Raw genomic sequence first — 21,353 nt, 5'->3', positions numbered from 1 at the left:
ACATATAATTTTTATAGTAATTGATTGAAGCCATTCATCGCCCATACAATATTCTGTTTGATGCACCTGCACTGCCCCCACGAATCAATCTGAGGATACAAATCAAATTTTTCGCCTTCAATTTCAAATTCCTGGACACTTACAGTACATTTTAAATTTTTCAATTGTACATTTAGCCCCTTTATATCTTCTTTATTAATGTGTTAATATTATTTCATTTTCTAAGCAGTCACGGACCTATGAGGAGGCTTTGCAGACCCCCAGGGGTCACTGGACCACAGGATGGAAACCACTGGGCTAGAGTGAATTTGTGTAGTGCTATAAATATACAGCAAAGATTGAAGCCCTCTCAGTGGATCCTCTTGCTGTAGAAGAGGGCTTGGAAATACATTTGACAAGAATTTCTTTTGCACTCTCCTGACAGGACATATTGATTGGAAAACTATTGTGCAATATAGATTTAAAGAAGAAGGGATAAGGCAGTATTTAACTACAAAACCTGACTGAGTTGTATGTGTGGATCATCTAAAACTGTATTTGGGCTTAACTATTGAGAATCATGAGGGTCATGTTCTGTAGATAAAAAGAAGATATATTATGCTTGAAATCAATATAACTGTGCTACTTATAGGCCCGTGCATAATTTGTCACTGTTTTGTACAATCCTTTGACTGGTACCTCCATACGATGTTTCAGTACTAATTGGAAAAGGTGAAACCTACAGTTGATTGTACATCACAGAGTACAGAAAATCACTAGATCCAAGTTAAAGGACACCCAGTGACACAGGCATTTATTTTATATTTATGACAATAATTGACCAGGAATTCACTTTGTAGAATCACTTTCAATAAAAACTTACCATGACTTTGCCATGACTGTGCCTACTAAACAAGAATCATGACCATGTGAACAAGTAAATAAGCAGGCAAGACTGATATGATAACACCTTTACCAGAAGCCTTTTTCTGTATTTACATTTCTAAGAGATCCCAGTAATTATCAGGAGATCCACTGTATTATTTGTCATTTTCTAATATTATTTCTGCATCTAATGTTAATTAATAGATATGCATTGAAATATTTAGAGCATATTGCCTGACATTTTTCCATTCCACTTTTCCATTCCATTTTCCATTCCATTTTTCCATTTTTCAATTTTTCCATTTTTCCATTCCATTCCATGTACTGCCTACATCTTAATGAAGAGCTAAACGTGCAGCTTGTAAAAGAGCCACCCACAGAACTCTTTCATATAAAAAATGTGCGGAAGATTTATTATATATTTATTTTAATGAGAACAGTCCTCGTTAGTTTTTAAAGCCAATTCCTGAGACTTGGGAGATATTTATCATAGTTTTGCATTGGCCTTGTGCCTTGCAAGGGAAAGCAGGGCAAGGGAGGACCAAGATTCAGGCTTACCAAGCCACACAAGGCCACTATGCATTGCCCTGTGTGGCATGGTAAATCTGATATAAAGCAAGGCAGTACAAGTCACTGCATTGTGTTACACTACATGGTGGGGGTGTTACATGGATGGTGCATGAGTGTTCCACACATGTACCTGTGCATTCTGATGCATTCCCAAAATTACCAACACTTGCAGACTGGGAATGCATCAGAATGGTATGCCTTCCCATCAGAGGTGCAACAAGGAGAAATATCTTTATTTCTCCTTGTTGTTTCTTCTTTTAAAGTGTGCTGTATTCTGCAACACATTTAGAAAGAGGAAACTGCATCTGAGGATTGTTTTCATGCTGGAAGGTGCCCCTTCCTGCACAAAAGCAGTCCTGCCTACAATACAGACACCCTTGCACAATGGTGCATGGGTGCAGGAGATGACGCAAGACAGCACATTGTGCATCAACGCAAGGAGAGGACAGGAATGCACCATATCTTGGTAGATATGATACACTCCTGCCCTTTCCATTTGATGCAGAGCAGATATATCTGCCCTTTGGTATATTAAAGTCCAATGTGTTAAGGCGAGCCTGCGTGAACCTTGATTAGAACCAGCAATGGAATATGGAGTAATATGTCCCTGTGTTCTACATTGTGAATGTAGTGTGTGGAAACATGTTATTCTTCAGAATTGCACGGTATGCACATTCTTCATAGGAACTGTCAGTTGTCACACTGGGATGGGTCATGGATGAACAATGTTGCAAATTGTATAAAAAGTTGCAGCTTATTCTCAAACTCTAGTTATAACAGAAAATGAATGAAAAAACACAGACAGAAATTGGATCTAGCATATTTGTTCATGCCATGCAAGTGAAAATAAATGTGGTCCACTAAAACTTTATTTTGAGCTAGTGTAGTAATAAACATACATTATTAGAGTAAAAGTCGAATCCCATGTTATTACCACTGTACAGATCATACTCCTGTGCATCACACTTTAGGCCATTGTAATGAGATCATGCTCTGGTTTCTCTTAAATAGTTGTGTTTATATCTAATGCATAAGTACGATCACCATGGCATAAACCATACATATAGAGGGGAGTGGCAGGAGAATCAACTTGGGAGTTTACCTTTTGTGAGTCATGGTCACTTCTGACACACAAAAACAGTAAAATAAAAATACCATAATACAATTAATTGTATTTATATAGAGCTTACTACCCCAACTACATGTTAAAGTGCTTTTTGGCAAGTAGCATTCTACTCCTGTATGCAAAGCGAATTAGAGGTGGATTAGTATTGGGAAATATGAATTGTTAATTCGTGCAGTGTACATGTGAGTCTGTTAGTTGGATTTAATAGTAAAAAGGATAGCTAGAGGAGTGAAGAGTCTAGAAAGTATTATTATGGGTGATCATAGTAGTAATTTGTGGTTTGGAATGTGTCAAAGGAGGAAGAGAGGTGGAAAAATTTTACAAAGTGTTATTAGGGAGATAATAGCAAAATGAGGTTTAAGATTAGTCAAAGGAGGAGGGAGGGGAGATTCTGGAAACAGTTATTAGGGAGATCATAGTAGTACAATGATGTTTGGGATCAGTAAAACTTGAGGTTGAGAATGTATCAAGAGAGGTATAGGACAATGATACAGAGTAGTGCATTGGAGAGAGTTGAATGCCTTTTTTGTCTTTCTACAGTAGGCGTACGGAAGGAGTCAAGTACCAAGGGAAAAATGTGGCTGCCCGCACTGCATCATTTCAGAAACGCAGGAATGTGCTGTATTTAATACAATACAGTGCACCTCTGTGTTTTCCCTAGAGCTGGTGTTAAAATTAGCTGCCTAGCGGCAATGCATAGACCCTGGAACCATAGTGCAAAAGTGCCTGCATTGCAGGGAATTATTTTTTATATGCAGGAAGGGGTCCCTTCCTGCACATAAACAATCAATCAATTAATAATGGTGAACTGCAGGCCTGTGACTGCTGCACAATCCAGCACACAGAGGAGTAGCAAATAGTTATCATTTAATGATTGTTTCTGTGCAGGAAGTGACACCTTCCTGCACATAAACAATTCATAATGGCGTTTTGCTCTTCCTATGTGTGCTGCAGGATGTAGCACACATAGGGAAAAGCAAAATCGGGGAGAAATAAAAATATTTCTCCTTGTTGCACCATACTAACGCCATCCCTGGGGTGGTGTTAGTTTTTGACGCTGCCTCAGGTTTACGAATCCTGGTAAATACGGGCAGTGTCAAAATGTAATGGGGGTTGCAGTGGAATCCCCACAGCAACACCCATTGTATGTCCCTTTCATGTAAAGTGATGCGTGTAAAGGGGCGTATATACAAAGGTGTGTTAAGCTTAACGTTGTTTTGTAAATTTGAGGCAGAGCATTGCGCCAACAGAACATCAGTAAAAGTGATGTTCCGGTGGCATAATGCCCTTGGAAATGAGGCTTTAAATTTATAGATACATAACTACATAGAAAGGTAGACATGTATATATAAAATAATAGAGACATAACATTGTATTATATCAAGTCCCATGTGTGCATGTATGGCTAATTACTTACTGCTGTAAATAAAGTTAATTTATTTGTGTATTACTACTAATTTGTTTACATAATGTTATGCATTTTTTGTTTGTTTATTGACATTTATTTATTCTTATTTGATATTTTCCCCAATGGTTTGATAGTGAAGCATCTATTGATACAATTGTTATGATTATATTTAAACATTGTAATAGATAAAATAAAATAAAACAGAGACCCATAAGCATCTAATCTAATAACATATAACGTATCACACATTGTGATAGAGAAAACAAATAAAGCAGAGACACATAAGCATATAATCAAATAACATACATGTAAACTATGCAGTAACATATACACATGCTAAGCATAAACAACATATTTTATATTTCAACCATAAGTTATATATACTAAACCATACGTAGAATATATATATATTTGTCCAAAGAAATGCACATCTAAATACATGCATATAATCAAATTATACATGTTTTCATACACAGGCATATGCTGTACATTTGTGTTTTGAGTATGGTGGTCATGTAGGAAAGAGACAAATCTTGAGTATTCTTATGAAGATAAGATAGTTATCTGTGGATTTTATGTTTGGCAGTAATGAATTCCATAGTTTTGGCTGCTTGAACAAAGAAAGATGTATCAACTGTGTTTTCTTCTTGTATGCTGGGGTTGTGAGGAGAAGTGCACATCTGGAGTGGAGGTTCCTTTGTTCTATGCATTTGGTAATTTTATTCCTGATGAAAAGTGGTTCCTGTTTTATGTATTGCTTTGTGGGTGATACAAAACAGCTTGAAGGTGAATCTTCTGACAACTAGTAACCTATTAAGTGCCCTCAAAGCAGGGGAGGTGTGGGCTTGTGGCTTGCCATGTAAGAGAAGTCTGGCAGCAGAGTCCTGAATTCATTGAAGTCTTTTCATAGTTGAGAAATATGATCCGTGGTAGAGGCCATTGGTGTAAGTTTAGACAATACAAGAGAAATAGCAGCTTGGACCTTGTATGGAAATCCTATGTCGGGTAAGATACAGCACAGCGTTTTCATAGTAGTAAAGCCTAATTTTGCTAACTTATCCACTTAGGCATTCATCAATAACTTGAGTCAATGGTGATTCCAAGGTTTCTTTTGATACTTCAGGAGGTGGTTGCGGATTGTCTGGCCAGGCACAGGACGGGTCATAATTTTTCCAATCACCATATGTTAGTATTTTAGTTATGGGTGTATACAGATTGAGATGGCTCCATGTCATCCACTAATCAATGGCTCTGAGGCAACTGAAGATGTTTTAGTTTCTGATGTCTTTGGGGCTCTCCAGTTTAAGAAGTATTTGTGTGTCATCTGGGTAGCATGTTAACTGACATTGATTAATCATTGCCAGTAATTACTTTATGTAGATGTTGAAAAGCATAGGTTCTTTCGGTGCATTTAGGTTCAGGAAGTTATGTAAGAACTTTGTAAAATCCTTTGTTTGCACATTTAGCATTTTGAATGCTGTTTGAATAACACTTGTTTAGTTTTTTTTTATAGTTGACTTGCATATTCTGTTACGTTTGTGTTGGTGTCTTTATTGTTATTTGTTTTGAGCTAAGGGCCACATGTACTAAAGTCCGATATTGCAACTCGGAAATTGCGAGTCTGTCCGACTCGCAATTTCCGAGTCGCAATATCGGATGCAGAACAGTGTCTCAGACACCGTCTGCGACTCGCTATGGGGTCGCAAAGACCCACCTCATCAATATTAATGAAGTGGGTCGCATTTTGCGACCCCATAGCGAGTCCCTGCACTCACAGGGATGGTGGCCTGCTGAAGTCAGCAGACCTCCATGTCTGTGACTGCTTTTTAAATAAAGCAGTTTTTTTTTTCATTTTGCAGCCGTTTTCCTTAAAGGAAAACGAGTTGCAAAATGAAAAAAATGACGAAACCATAGGACCACTGCCTGCTCTGAAAAAACCTTTATGCCCACATTCACAAAGGGGAAGGGGTCGCATGGGGACCCCTTCCCTTTTGCGAATGAGTTACGACCAGTGTGACACTGGTGGTAACTGCGAGTTGCTTTGCGACCGCATTCGCGGTCACAAAGCAATTCTGAATTGCGATGCGAGTCGCAAATAGGAAGGGAACACCCGTTCCTATTTGCGAGTCGCATTCAAAAATTGCGTGTCGGTACCAACTCGCAATTTGTGAATGAGCATCGCGTTAGGCTGTTTGCATGGCGCAAACTGTGATTTTCGCAGTTTGCACCATGCAAACAGCTACCTACATCTGGCCCTAAGTGTGTTGCAGCTTTGAAATTTGTTGTTTTATCTTTTTTAACTCTGCATCATTCAAGGCGCTTGTTTTCTTTTGGCCTGTTTCGTTGTTCATAGTGGTATAGGATATCAAACGTTTCCTGGAGCCACTCATGATGTTTTTGAACTGAAGTTATTGTGTCGGAAGTTAATTATGTTTCTGGGTATTCAAAATTGATGTGGTCTATGGTCAATATGCGGTTGCATGTAAGGTGGCCTGAGGTTTAGAGATTTGTGGTCCTTTGTGTTGGAGAGCTACCACATGGTGGTATGACCGGGTGACTGGAGTTATTCTTTATAAGGTAACTAGTTCTGGATTTGCAGAAATGACAGCTGGAATGTGTCCAGTGATGTGTGTGGGTTTGTGGGTGATCTGATATAGGTTCCATGTGTTTTGGCCAGTGATGATACTTCTTGAGTGAGGAATAGTGGGTTTGTCAAACCATATGTTTAGGTCACTAACAATGCATAGGTTGGAGTGCAGTGTCATATGGTTTGAAACTGTGTCTAGAAATGTGTCTGGGAATGTTGCATGACTAGGTGGTGGCCAGTAAAGAAGGAGGAAGTTACCGGAGAAAGTTTGATTAGGGTTGCATCTGGTGATGAGGGTCTTACAACCTTGTATGGAAATGTTGTCAGCTTTAGTGAGATTTATTGTTCCTTGAATATATCAGGTAGTCTACCTCCTCTTTTACTTATGCACTTTTGTGTGACTATTTGATAGCCTGGGGGAATGGCTGAATGCAACACTAAGCCATGCCAACTCCCAACCATGATTCAGTTGTGAAGAGTAAGTCAGGTTTGTGTCAGTGAGAAGGTTGTAGATGTGGTGCTTGCTTTTAGAGTGGTTGAACAGTTATTAGTAGGTCATCTAGAAATTGTGTTTTGGTGGTGTGACTTTGTTTTCTAGAAGACTGAATAGCATACTTTGAACTAGTAGCAGGTGTATTATTAGTTCAGATATAAACTGTATCAGGATAGCAATTGTTTAGATCGCAATCCTCATCTAGCAGACTAAGAAGGCCTTTTGTTAGGTCTGTTTATGTAGGTGGTGAAGGCAGTGGCTGAGAGTGAATTGGTGAGCTGAGTGTTTATATTAGATTTGGTAGCAGGAATAGGTCATAAGTGTTGTGGAGTGGTAAAAAGAGGAGGGGGTGTTGCTTGTGGATGATATGAGAGGGTTGAGTATAGGGTTAGTAGTGATGGAAAGGGGTCTGTTAGGAGTAAGTAGAGGGTAGGACTAGGGTTTTGTGTGAAGGAGTGTGTGTAAAAGGCATTGAGGTATGTATAATGTTGGTTTGTGTTGTGTTGCTGATGTATGGGTTTGTTGGACCGGCCATTTTTGCAGGGTCACTCCAAAAATCTTCCGCCTCCTTCAATTTTTTCTGATCAGATTTTGTTGGCTTTAGGTCTCTGGACACTTTACCACTGCTAACCAGTGCTAATGTGCATATGCTCTATGTATAAAATGTATTGGTAATTTGCTTTTCCATGATTGGCATATTTGATTTACTAGTAAGTGTCTAGTAAAGTGCACTAGAGGTGCCCAGGGCCTGTAGGTTGTAGTAGGTCTCCAGCACTGGTTGTGCCACCTACATAAGTAGCCCTGTGAACATGGCTCAGACCTGCCACTGCAGTGTCTGTGTGTGCAGTTTTCAACTGCCAATTCGACATGACAAGTGCACCCACTTGCTAGGCCAAAACCCTCCCTTTTTATACATGTAAGGCACCCCTAAGGTAGGCCCTAGGTAGCCCCATGGGCAGGGTGCAATGTATGTTAAAGGGGGGACATGCACTAATGTGTTTTACATGTCCTAACAGTGAAATACTGCTAAATTTGGTTTTCACTGGTGCAAGGCCTATCTCTCTCATAGGTTAACATGGGGGCTGCTTTAAATAACTTTTAAGTTCAGTTTCCCTTTGGGAGCAAATAGAAATGTGGAGTTTGGTGTCTTTGAACTCACAATTTAAAACTACGTCTTTGGTAAAGTTGCTTTTTAAATTGTCAGTTTGAAAATGCTACTTTTAGAAAGTGGGCATTTGCTTGCTTAAACCATTCTGTGACTCTGCCTACTTGTGTATTCCCTATCTGGGTCAGACTGACAGTTGAGCTGTTTACGAATCTCCACTGCACAGTGAAACAAAGGAAGCTGGGGGGTAGCCTGCATATCCTGATGGGCCATCTCGGCTAGAGTGGAGGGAAGAGTGGTCACTTACACCTGAATGGGCTGTGCCTGCCCTCCCAAAATGCAGTCTCCAACCCCCTGTTGTGTTTCTGGGGCCAGGCCTGCGCAAGGCAGAATCTTGTGAACAACAGAGGCTTTCCTTTGAGGTTTGCCTACTTCAAAAGCAGAAAGTATAAGTAGGGGACCCAAACCCCCAGGTTCTCAGATTAATTCTGGATTCAAGAGGAACCTCTGCCAAAGAGAATAGCTAATGAGCTGGCGGAGGAGTACTGCCCCCTTGCCTGTTACTGTGCTTTGCTGCGTTGGCCTGCAGTTGCTGTTTCTGCCTGAAAGAGGACAAAGACTGGACTTTGTGGTATAATCTTGCTTGTGAAGAATCTCCAACGTCTTGGATTGAGCTTGCCTCCTGTTTTGAAGTGTCAGGGCCATCAAAGACTTCCTCTGCCAACACCTGGACTCTCTGCTGAGACTCCTGCCCTGCCAAATGGTACCCTATCCAGTCCGTGGGCTCTTCAAAAGTGGAGCTGCTAGAACAAGGCCTGAAATCCACGCATGCAAGAAAACGTTTGATGCTCCGCCTGCAACGCTGCTGTAAAACAACAGGCCACCTGCCTCATGGCTGATTTTGATGCACCACCTGCATCATGGCTGGGAAATCGATGCATCACCTGAATCGTGGCTGGAGAAACAACGCAACACCCACTCGCAGCTGCTGAAAGCGACGCAAACACTGGACAGTGCAGTTTTTCCATCACCATGCAGCCGAATTTCACACGCATCATTGCTGGGCGTCAAAATCAACGTAAACCTGCGCGGACCCGAGGTGCCCTGTCCAGAAAATGATGCACAGCCTCATTTGCGAGTGAGTAAACAACGCATCGCTGACTTTTTTGGTGCATGCTCGCCTGTGCAGCTTTATTTTTTATGCAAACCAGGTATTTTGTGTAAAAGCAACGTTTCCATTGTTTTCTATGGAGTAAGACTCTTTTTATTTAAAAATTCATAACTTGACTTGTATATGTTGGATTTTTGTTGTTTTGGTCTTGTTTGATTTAGATAAAGATTGCCTATTTGTCTAAACTGATGTGGTATCCATTTTGTAGTGTTTTCACTGTATTACTGTGTGTTTTGGTACAAATACCTTACACATTGCATTTGAGATAAGCCTGACTCCTTAAGTGTTTATCTCCAGTGCCCTGACTAGAGTGAGGGTCCCTGCTTGGACAGAGCAGTGGTATAGGACAGAGTGGTGGTTTTTGTGAGATTGAAAGTGCCATTGTGTGGCAGTAGGGATAGAAGGGGGTATAGGTGTAGTTTGTGGGGTTTAGTAGTGATTGTTGAGACACTGAAATGTGGATAGAGTTTGTTTGTTGTAAATGAGCAGTATGTGTCTGCTGAGACTGTGTTATTATGTTTGTACATGTTGATGGCTTAAGGTTGTGGCTGATAAATAGTAAAAAGGGCAGCATCTCCGGCCCTAGGCCCGACCTGGTCCAAGCTGTTCCCAACAGGCAACTGCCCTTCTCCTCTCCAACCTTAACCTCAATGCTAGGGCTGAGAAGCCCTGAGTCCTAAGGTAAAATAGTCCTAGTGATCAGGTGACCTTGGGCTAATCAGAACCATAGCCCTAAACCCTATAACCAATGGGAGCCTCTGCTCTATTAATCAATCACAGCCATAGCCCTAGCAACCAATCAAACCCCTAATCAAAGTCCTAGGTTCAACAGAAACCCTAGCCCTAGGAACCAATCAGAACACAGATGCAACAACCAATAGGAAACCTATTCAAGGAGCATGTGACCTTAAAACTTAAGGCATGGGCAGGGGGGAGTCGTCAAGCCTTCTCAGATGCTGCCTGTCCATCAATCACTAAATCACAAGGGGCAAGGAGGTACTTCTGAAGACAGAGGGCCTGATTACAACTTTGGAGGAGGTGTTAATCCGTCCCAAATGTGACGGATATACCACCAGCCGTATTACGAGTTCCATAGGATATAATGGACTCGTAATACGGCTGGTGGTATATCCGTCACTTTACCGTCACTTTTGGGATGGATTAACACCTCCTCCAAAGTTGTAATCAGGCCCTGAATCTCCTTGGATACGGACAAGCTCTGCAGGTAACACCCAAATCTAAAACCACTAAAATACTGCTTTTTGCACAGTTAAAAGCTCTTTTTCTAGCCAAAATTGAGTATAAATACACTTTCCAAACACAATATAAACCTCAAAACAGAGTAAACAGTCTCTTAAAAAATACCCTTCTTAGGCTAAAGGGTGTATTTTGTTTTTTTTGGTTTGTAAAGGGGGGTGGGCTGGCTTCATATTGACTATATTTATCACAAGCAAAACGTATAACACTCAACTGTGCCAGTGCCTGCTCTTGGTTGTACCAGTCCTGGAAAATATCTTTCACTATGCTGCTGACAGCAAACAGCAGCAGTCAAAATAGTTCAAATTTCATGATTTCATTTCAGGATAAAGAGCAATTGATATACAATGACCAACCAACTAGGTGTTGGTTAAAGTCTTTTTATTATTTTTCACCATTTAAAAATTGTAAGTGGCACAAAATCTCTTCTGTTCAATGTGACCTTCCCTTTGAATTCCAGACAATGTGACCTTCCTTGACTTCTGGGACCTGTATTGAACAGATGGGTCCATATTTTTATGTATATGTCAAAAAGAGTTCCATCCATAATGTGACATACATCTTATTTTATATGTCCTTTTAATTTGATTTTTTTTTATATAAATTAATTCTCTACTTTCATAAATTCTATAATTATTTCACATATGATAACGGGCACAATCAGTTTTGAAGAATTGATTCTGTTCTATTTAATTTTACCCTTTAGGGTGTTTTGTGCAAGTTATTCCTTGAATGCATTTTGTTGGGTGCCATCAAGTTTTTTTATTTTATTTTGCTTCTTTGTGACTTTGTCATACGATTGTTCATCCAAGCTAGCAAACCTTTTCATCTTTCGTACATATGTAGTTCTGCAAACAAATTCTAGGTCCACAAACATTTCTTCTTCCCAGTTATGACAAGTGTGAAATTTGTTTCAATTGTAAAAACTACCAAAAATGCAACAGCTTAAAGGCATGCAAAAAGGCATTATTAAAACAAATATGAAGTGAATGTCACACAGTGCCTGATTACAAAACAAATGTTAAACAAAAGTAAATTTGTAGTGTGCGTTTGAGAACTTTTCTTGTGAATAATATTATGTTCAGAGTGTCATATGACCATTATAAAAAATCAAAAAAATAGGGAATTCATAAAAGGAACTTTGGTGTATTAAATATTTTTGAATGAACGAAGGGGTGTTTTCATGAGAATTACACCAAAATAAATATGTAGTATAAGAAAAGAATACTAGGTATCATATAATATATTACTGCATTATCATCTCAGTTTTGATGGCATTTCCAAAACAGTCGTTGTTGTGGTTTATAATGTAATGAGAAACCCTCAACAAAAACATAAGACCATAGTATAAGACTACCCATTACGTACACTCTACATATATATTCATTTAACGTCAAATGGAGTACTTTAAATATAGTGCTAATCATCTGCAAAACTTTTAAAAATGGTCAACGTATCTTTGTTTGGAAGGTTTATAGGCATGTTGTGCATATTACAATCTCTACCCTTATCAATATTTAACTTACTAGTAGGTGTTTCTGCTCCAAATGTCTTGAAATCTAACGTGAAAGGTGGTCTCCAGGGATAGGTTTCCAAAAGTCCATCCAATACACCTCTAGAAAAAGCAAATACATTATCAAATATATTTAATAATATGTGCACCTTTTCCATTATTATCATTTTTGTATTTGAATGAATTTGGTGATGTGAACATTTGCCTGCACAATATCAGTTTTGCATTTAAAATCCTCAATTACAATAAATGGCATGCACTCCTCATCGGTTTAGCATGGAGTACTTTTGTATCCTTGTCCAAGTTGGCTAGGTTTTGCAATGCAAGAATTAGCCTCCTTCCTAAACTCTGATAAATCAGTAGATGTATGTCTGAAGTGAACTGTAAGTGTCCTTTTTAGTATCTTATTTTGAAAACCATGTGTTGTCACATTTACACTATTATGTCTCTGTATGCTTTTAAGTATTTTTCTTTATGTGATCTGCTGCAATTGATAGAATCTAGAATTAACCCCATTATCAGTTCCTTTATCACACATTGTGCCAATCTCTGGTTTCATTTCATAGTATTCTATGCTAGTCAGTCTCCTTGCAAGGGACTGAATGTGGCAATCGGTATTCCAATGACTCACTGGCTTTATGTTATTCAGTTTCAGGTGATGCATATTGTTTGTCCGCTACTGTTACAGGGTTGTGTCAGAATATCTCATCTTGAACAAATTTGGTATGGAGTAAAATAGAGAATGCATAACTGTTACACATGGACTGAAACAAAAACCTAAAATAATGACAAAAAAATGTAATGGTTGCCTAGCATGCACATTTTCTTCTGAGTGGGAGTCAGTATAATTTTAGTGTAGGGTCTCAGCTGGTCACCAGCCACATAAAAAGAAGGACTTTCCGAGGCTGGATGGATGGGGAAGAAACAGCCAGAATTGCTCCTGGTAGTTGTCAACATTAAAGCATGTCCCCTCAGTTTACAATATACATTTCCAAAATGCAAGAGGACCAGTTCTTGTGTCATCATGGGTTTGTCACAATGGCACAATGGCTGAACTGAGAGCTGGAGGGGTAATGCATCTCCCATCCTTCCTAAACATCACTCCACAAAAATCAACAGTGGTCCTAAAGGTATGAAAAAGGACAGCAATGCCAGTGATCTCTCAGCAGTGCTAGATCTCTTTGTCCTTCCAAATATTCTGATTTTCATTGATATTGAGAAGAAATTTTAATTCAGGGGCATGGAATACAAGAGACTCCAACATAATCTCTGCACTTTTATGGCTTTCTCTTTATTTGAAAAAATTATTCTTAAAAAAAGAGTTATTAAAAGAACTGTTGCATTGGTTTCTCTTAGTAGTTTCACTGTGTTAAATGGTGTCTTCATTTATGTTAGTTATTTATGATTAATTACTATCAGTCCACATTTTTTGCAGGAAATATACATAACAGATTCAAGATGTTCTCTAAAAGTCTATCGCAGGTGTTCCATTTTTTGTCCAAAACAGCACTATAAACTTGTAGTGCTTGCAGATCTTTAAATGTATTGATCTAACAACTTTGTTGTATCTTGAAATCCAATGAATCTGCAGTTGAAATCTTTCCATTACACATGCACAAATGTCATGTTCTGAGTGACCACCTCCCTCCAGGCCATTACAGACACTGTTTCTAATCTTGAAATTAGGTGTGATAATGTAATGCAGCCTAGATGTTGCAATCTTGATTTGCTTCCATTACACTAACTAGAATAACTCAAATTTAAAAAATGGGCCTATTTAGAAACTGCATTTTGTACAACTTTTTGTAGTACTAGAAAATGTGCTCTAAAATCCTATCCATGAGCCTACATGCAGAGTTTAGGTCACAACCTCGCCTATCTTTTTCTGTGCGGACATCTCCACCCAGAGTGTGAGTCCCCACATACATAAGTATATGTAATGAAATGTGGGAGGGACGCAAGTGAGTGGCTGGAAAGTGGGGAAAATTTCCTTTTAAAGGGGAGTGTATAAGGTGGAGTTAAAAGCAGTTAAGGGAGGGCCACAGAGGGGGTTTGGGAAGGGCACGTATCCACACACAAAAGAAGGCATATTGCTATTCACAAACTGCACTTCTAACGTCAATATGGCCCAAAAAGGGACCCTAAATGCCAGTAAATTACACCAGGTCAGAGCTGAAATAAGGCAAGCACCACACATGACCCTCCTGTTAAAACCAATCAATGGTGTTAGTGACTTAAACTAAAACACAATAGGAAATCATGTTAAATTAAATAAAATTAATTTATGTAGTACATATTTAGTAATTAAAATATATTTAACATTTTAATAAGGTTTTTCAAAGATAAAATAATTTAACAAGGCATTCTATAAATTATACTTAAATGACTTTTAAGTAATTCTAAATATCACTCAACACTTTTTATGCATAATATTTTATATTGCTTTATGGTTTATTTTTTTCCATTCAAATCAGGCCCAGAGTCAGTAATGACCTTGACAGAGGTGATCACCTTATATCATCTATATGTGTGTAACATATGCAAAGGGTGTGTATCTATTTTTCCTTATGACTATAAAGCAAACATACAATGTGAGAAATATGGTATAGGAATTATATTGCCTGTGGGCAAATCTGAAAGGGTTTTGCCCTAGTGTGCTTCCGATCTGAGGAATGGTTCTCAGCCTGTGTATCCAAACTGTCCAAAGATGAAGGGTTCATCATTGGAGAGGGTTTGGCAATATGGTTTTGTCCTATGACTATCACTATTAAGGGACAATTTGGTTGGCTCCCCATCGCTTGAAGGCAGACAGTAGACTATCCATCATATATTTTATCTTGATATTTTTGAATATTTTTGACCTTCGCCTTTAGGGTCTTTAGATTTGGTTTTTGGCAGGTCTTATGTTATTGACGCTTGTAGAGGATTCTAAATATCTCAAAAATGCCTCCTAGCACTGGTATGAAGACTATTACTCACAAACACATCTTGGATTATATAAACGAATACTCCTGTAGTACTGATTTATATAATACTCTTGCAAGCATGGTTTATGTAATACTCTTGCAAGCCTTTGTGAATTAGCCCCAAAACATATAACATGGAAATAAAAGCAGAGTAGTCAGGGAATACTTATATACAACTATACAAACAGAATGAACTGTGACCTCTTTGCACATATTATATTCATTGAGAGTTGGACGTTTGAGGGATAATTTACAGAGGCGTGGAAGAACATGTAAAAGAGTATGCCCATAGTCCTAATTCTGTTTCTCATACATCCTTTTGTAAATTAGTCCATAACATTTTAGAGGAAGTTACTTGTTTAACTGCCCCAAATGGAAGAAGCACTTCTTCAGTATGTCTCCATTCTGACTACACAGTGTGAGCTAACAGTCAGCCAACTCCATGCAAAAAGCTTAATGAAGGTGCCAAAAGGCAAATTTACTAATTTTACAAACCATCCTGGTAACCTATGCATGTAGTTTGTCTTGGCTATTTTCTAATTTTTAGGCATGTAAGTAACCAGCTTACTCCCATAGTTGGACATTGCCGAACAGGCTTTTTAAACGTGTTATTTCAAAGAATGTTTTGGTGAATATGACCTCAAGAAAAACATGTTACTTTACCATAACTAATTTGTTTGGACGGATTCCTCAATGGTTGATGTTTTCCAAGACCATGATTGTCATTTTGTCTGGGTTAATGGAAGTATTGTTCTGAATGTACATCACTGAAGCTGATTAAGCTTTCTATTTGTATGTTGTCCAGTATAGTGGTATCACCTCTACCCATCAGATTTGCTTTGCTCAAAACAAACGCACTCTTTTGATGCATGGAACTGGAGAGCAAAGTGCTAATAGTATAATACTGTAAAACACAGCTACATACAGTTTGCAATTAACTAGCAGCCTCCCTAAGCTACATCAAAATAATGAAAGACTCACATATTTAAGCTACTAGGATTGCAATTACATAAGGTGAACATAGCTTGCTAACTTTTATAATAAGCTTATTAGCATATTGTGTTAGTAAATGTTGGGCAAACACAACCATGTTAGTTATCATAACTGATGGATTTGCCTCAATTTTTCAAAGATAAGTAATTATTTGTTCCTAAGGCAATTATTGTGATTTTGGCTGGGTTAATAGAAATTAGCCCTAGTTCTCTTTGTAGATATGTCTGCATGATCTTCTCAATATATCCCTTCAGTCCTTGAACCGCCTCTCATATGATACATTATTAACCCATAGAGCTCATTCAGTGGTATACCACCACTGGCTACGGTCCTTCATTCTTGAATGAACTGCTATAACAATCAGGAAATCCTGATTTTGTGTGATTTCAACTTGCAGGCCAATGTATCAGTGAAAACAAGCATCAGATAACATTGGTAACCTGAAGGCACTAGACTTAAATTTAAGTAGTGTGTAGCCCGTTCCTAAACCTCTTCAACCTATCACTGTTTTGAACTACAAAAGTATAAGTGTAGTTGTTGAGGAATTCAAACCACATCTCCACATGCATCTCTGACCCTGATGACTGGAAACTATTTATCACGCTATTTCCTCCACTTTGAGCAAAGTGGAGGAAATAGCCAATAATCAAACATTAATAACAGGTATCAAGGTCTCAATATAGTGGTTAAATGGAGAATAGACTGAGATGAAACTTATCATCTGTAACCCTGTATATCAATGCAAACAGAAATAGTGGTAGTGTGTAAGAAGCCTGTTCAGTGAGCCACGGGACAAGCAGGAATTACTGGGCCCAAACAGTGGTGGTTGAGGTATTTTACTCCTGATGTTCCAGGGCTTGGCACACTATGGTCTCTGAACAACTGAGCCTAGTACCCCTTTAGCACTTGACTCTAAGGGGTAGCATGCGTTGAGCTGTTTAAGGCTTCTTTCGGGAGGAAGTAGGTTAAAGACAAGCACAGACTCACAACTCAAAACACATCCAGCAACCTCAATAAATGACTGTCCAGGTAAATACCTACTTTTGTGTGAGTGGGTATTTACCTACTAACACAAAGTACAGTACAACACACTGCAAACAAAATATACAGCCTTCTTGAGGCAATCCCACCAGCATTACCCAGGACAGATTTCCAGTCCCACTTCCCTGTTCATGTCTGATAGTTATTCTCCATTCACGTGTAGCAATATCCAAGCTAGACCCCCACTGTCAAGTCTAAGAAGATCTATAGTAGCTCTTTAGCAAGATCCCTGACTCCTCACTTGAGCATGTTAATTCAGAGCGCATTCCCGCAGGTGCCATGTGTCAGTCTTACGCGCTCTTGTAGAGTGCCAGTTCCGAGTCCCCAGGAAGCCCTCGGCCACCAGGTGGTGCCCAAACAGCTGTAAGCTGCAGTTGTGGTGGCCGCCATCCTTGGTGCTCCTCCAATGTAGTAACTCTCTTGTGGGTTCCGGCGGCCTGTCTCTGATGATCCTCAACGCAGGAGTTAATGATGTTATTGTCACTCTCCATGGGTCATAGAACCTGTGTCTTCTCTGCTGTAGATGGGGGTAGGACTGCTGCAGCACATGCAGGGTGATGCTCCTTAAGTCTTTCTTGTGGCCCCCACCTGGCATACAAGGGTCACCAGTGGCACAAGCAGGTGGCAGCCCCTTGCAGGTATTGGCGCTGTGTAGGACAATGGACCTCTATCTTTTATAGTACAGTACCAAGTGCATTAGCCCTTATTCTTCACTGCAGCTGCCACCTGGCGAAGGGGTTGCGTATTTTGGCACACAGGTTGGCAGCCCGATCGGTGCAGCAGTCAGTGTGGATGAGAATTTCACACTCCATTCCCGGGATCCACGCAACTGGAACTCGCTCCTTCCAACTGAACTCTTTCACCTTACAGGACCCATTGGTCTTGGGTCGGACAAAACCTAGTACCACAGGCTCCAAGTGAGTGTTCTTGGTCCTCCCGGATGATGTCCCCTCAACCAGCATGGGAGACTAGCAGACCCGTAGTCCCCAGGCTTGGTCACAACAGGCAGAGCTCATACTGAGCTTCTTCTTGCTGCTCTATAACTCTAGTTTGATGATTTGGGAGTCTCAAGGTCCCATTTTTATATTCCATTTCCAGACACGCTTATGATTTAGCGTCACTGTATTCGACTTTAAAGTGCCTACTCCTTTCTTGTGTTCTTTCTCCAGAAAGCAGTCTATCACAGCAGGAAATTTTGCAATCTAGAAAGCCCCAAACACAAGTCAAGGGAGTGACTAGAAATTCACACCTGGATATCAACCTCAGTGATATCTGCTTCTAAAGATTACCAAAGGGCCCAGCTCTATTCTTTATGATTCTCTTATCAGTCTTATCTGCCTCCTCAGATGTGCTCAGGCCCTTTTGACCAGTGACCTCCTTTCAGAATCAAAGTGCTCTTATTGACATTCACTGATGAGCCTTTGTGTCTTCTTTCCTCCCATGTGTGTCCTACCCAACTCTCAGCAAAGCAGCAATCCACAACCTTGTCTGGGAGAAACCTCCACCTCTCCCTGCTCCTCCAGCAAGGCCTGGGTCTACCAAAATGGTACCCAGTGTCTTACTTGTATTGTGCCCTTCACAAGCACACACATTCTCCTGTGCACACACTCATTCAGATTCATGCAGTCTCCAATGTACTGTACCTCTTCCTGGGCACACATACACTCTAGTAGGCTCATGCAACATCATGGGCTATCTCCTACATGATGCACCTTCCCATAGACACATGCACATCTTAGCACGCACCCGCAACTGCTTGTGCTATTCTTCCTGCACTATACCATCTCTCAGGCACTGTCAAGAACCCTCAAACTTGTCATGTAATAACAACGAAAGGTAAAGGAAAAGCAATAGGAGTGCTGATAAAGACGTACCCACAGTGGAAAAAGCGATGTTCTTATTGGAAGAAAGTTTGCTGAGTCGTGCTACACACCTTGCAAAGAAAATGCAGAAGAAAGGAATCCAAGATGGCTGATGAGAAGTTCAAATGTTAAGTTGTAGTTCTAGTGTTGCACTCAGTTGTGTTGCTATGATACGTGCACGTCACTAGAGAGCTTCGCAATTCAACTGTGACCTGACAGGAATCCAGATTCATTGAGAGAGCGCTTGTTGTGAGGTAAACGTTTTTTGAGGCAAACTTGGCTTCGCATGCATTTCACGGACTATTCGAGTTAACCACAGATAATATTTAATTGTTTAGAAGCAAATACAGTGACAGAAGGCTTTAGCAGCACATAAAAGAGTCTCCGGCTGGAATTCACTTTTAAGGACATTCAAAGAATATAAAGATATTATCGACATCCAATTTGATGATCTCGTATCAATATGAAAAACAACCAGAGTTTTAAAAAAATGATTGAAGAATGTTAACACGACGATTTTAAAGAAGCATACAGATTATCAATAACAGAAAAGGTTAATATAAGACAGACAAAAGGAAATACAATTTTCACGCATTATGCTACCATATTTGACTCATATATATATATATAAATCGCAACTATTAAAAATTATTTAAGAACGTGCAGACAAACAAACTCAAAATATTTATCAGCACGAAGGTTGAAAAGCAAACTAATATTCATATAAAAAGGAGAACAACTTCTAAGAAACTAATTTACTATTAATTCTTATCAATTCAATATCCAACAGTAATAGAGAAAGAGAGAGGCAATTCCTCAGGGAACTCAGGGTAAGAGAGTGTGACATAATTGTCAGTGAAATTAATCATTAGTAAATGTTAAAGGATGATGTAGTTAAACAGTGTGTCCCTAGTAATTGTAATTGTGATCTTTCAGGTGCTGTTATTCAGTTAAAACAAAAAGTGAGTGGCAGACTGAGTATTTGAAGAAACACTATCTCTGAAGCAGTCTCTCTAAATCCCATTCCCCTTTCCCCCTCCAGGGTGCTCAAAATGGAGATTCTATTTTGTTGCAAGTAGTCTGAGTTGGGACTGAGGATTTATCTTCTGCTCCTGAGGGAATCAAATCAAGATACTCTGACAGGCACACATACATCCTCTTGTGCACACGCAATCACTCACACAATTTCTCCTGTGATGTACCATCTCTCAGGCACATGTACCAAATTTGAGCTGCACACAACAGAATTCAGGGCAAGTGTTGAGTTAAGTACACAGCAGCTGAATCTTACTGAAGTGGGGCAGGAAGCCACTCTAGTGAAACAGGCACAATGGACTAGTGGCACAGACAAAACAGACCTGTTCACTCTACTGACCACTAAAAATATGGTATGCTGCCACCACTGTGCTTGTGCTACTAAATTGCAGGTAATGGCAGTAGCCTCACACCCCCAGAGGTTAATGGTCTGGGCGCCCCTCCTGATCTAAGCAGACTGCAATCCATGAGACAGGCCTATGTCATAGTGCACATGCATAATCCATGTTTGTTCATGGCCAAAAATCAGTAGAAAGGATCCAGATATCACCTCAACTGGGGAACTCAGGGTTAGCATTAACGTCTGTCACCATGCAAGGGACTTTTCTGTCCCATAATTCTGATAATGAGAAAGCTAATTTGAAAATGCACAGGAAAAATGGTCACAAAGCTGCTCTATACACCAATGCCAAATGCATCACTGAGACAGTAGACCTTCCAAGTATGATTATTAAAGTCCACCACAAATCGAGAACCCTCAATGCTTAATAAATGGTCCATGTGTGAATCATAGCACTGAGGACTTTCTGTTGTACTTCAAATTCAAAGTTACCAAATTCTGGGACACTATTTCCTCCAAAACCATACCCTCACATTCTCGCCCATCCCCCATCTGTGATTCAAACCTCCTTCATCACCCTTCAGTTCAGTCCAAGAAGGACATACTCTGGTCTCCCCAAAACATCAAAGGGTATAACTTTCCACAGAGCCCTGCCTTGCTGCAAGATAATCAGTTCCTGCCTTCTATGGATAAGATGTAATTTCTGTGATCAATGACTTTGTCCTCCTTGTAGTCATTCCTAACTCTCTTAAAAATGTCATTATCACCGAACTCCTCAAAAACATTGGATAATCCAAAAGAACTGTTCAATGGACTTATATTCTGCTTACCATTCCTTAGCAAGATTATGAAAAAGAATGTGCCTTCAATACTATAAGAGTATGCAAAGCACCACACACCTCATGATTACCCCTTGGTTGAATCACAAGGAGCACTTAATTCACCATTACTAACTACTGTAAATAACTCCTAAGTCTGTAGACAACAAGGAGAATTAAGTACTCATACTCCTTAGCAGTAAG

General features: G+C 39.6%; 1 protein-coding gene across 1 annotated transcript in view; it reads right to left on the bottom strand.

The window, feature by feature from the left end:
• The window catches only part of TBX22 (T-box transcription factor 22), an 89,737-nt gene that overhangs the window by 4,760 nt on the left and 63,624 nt on the right, over positions 1 to 21,353 (bottom strand). Inside the window, exon 7 of the mRNA XM_069212574.1 lies at positions 12,108 to 12,196. Within this exon, the coding sequence (XP_069068675.1) occupies positions 12,108 to 12,196 (89 nt within the window). The remainder of the gene's footprint in view (positions 1 to 12,107; positions 12,197 to 21,353) is intronic.

Source organism: Pleurodeles waltl, chromosome 2_1 (assembly GCF_031143425.1).
Source record: "Pleurodeles waltl isolate 20211129_DDA chromosome 2_1, aPleWal1.hap1.20221129, whole genome shotgun sequence".
Classification (NCBI taxonomy): Eukaryota; Metazoa; Chordata; class Amphibia; order Caudata; family Salamandridae; genus Pleurodeles; species Pleurodeles waltl.
This window is presented reverse-complemented; position numbering and strand designations above follow the sequence as displayed.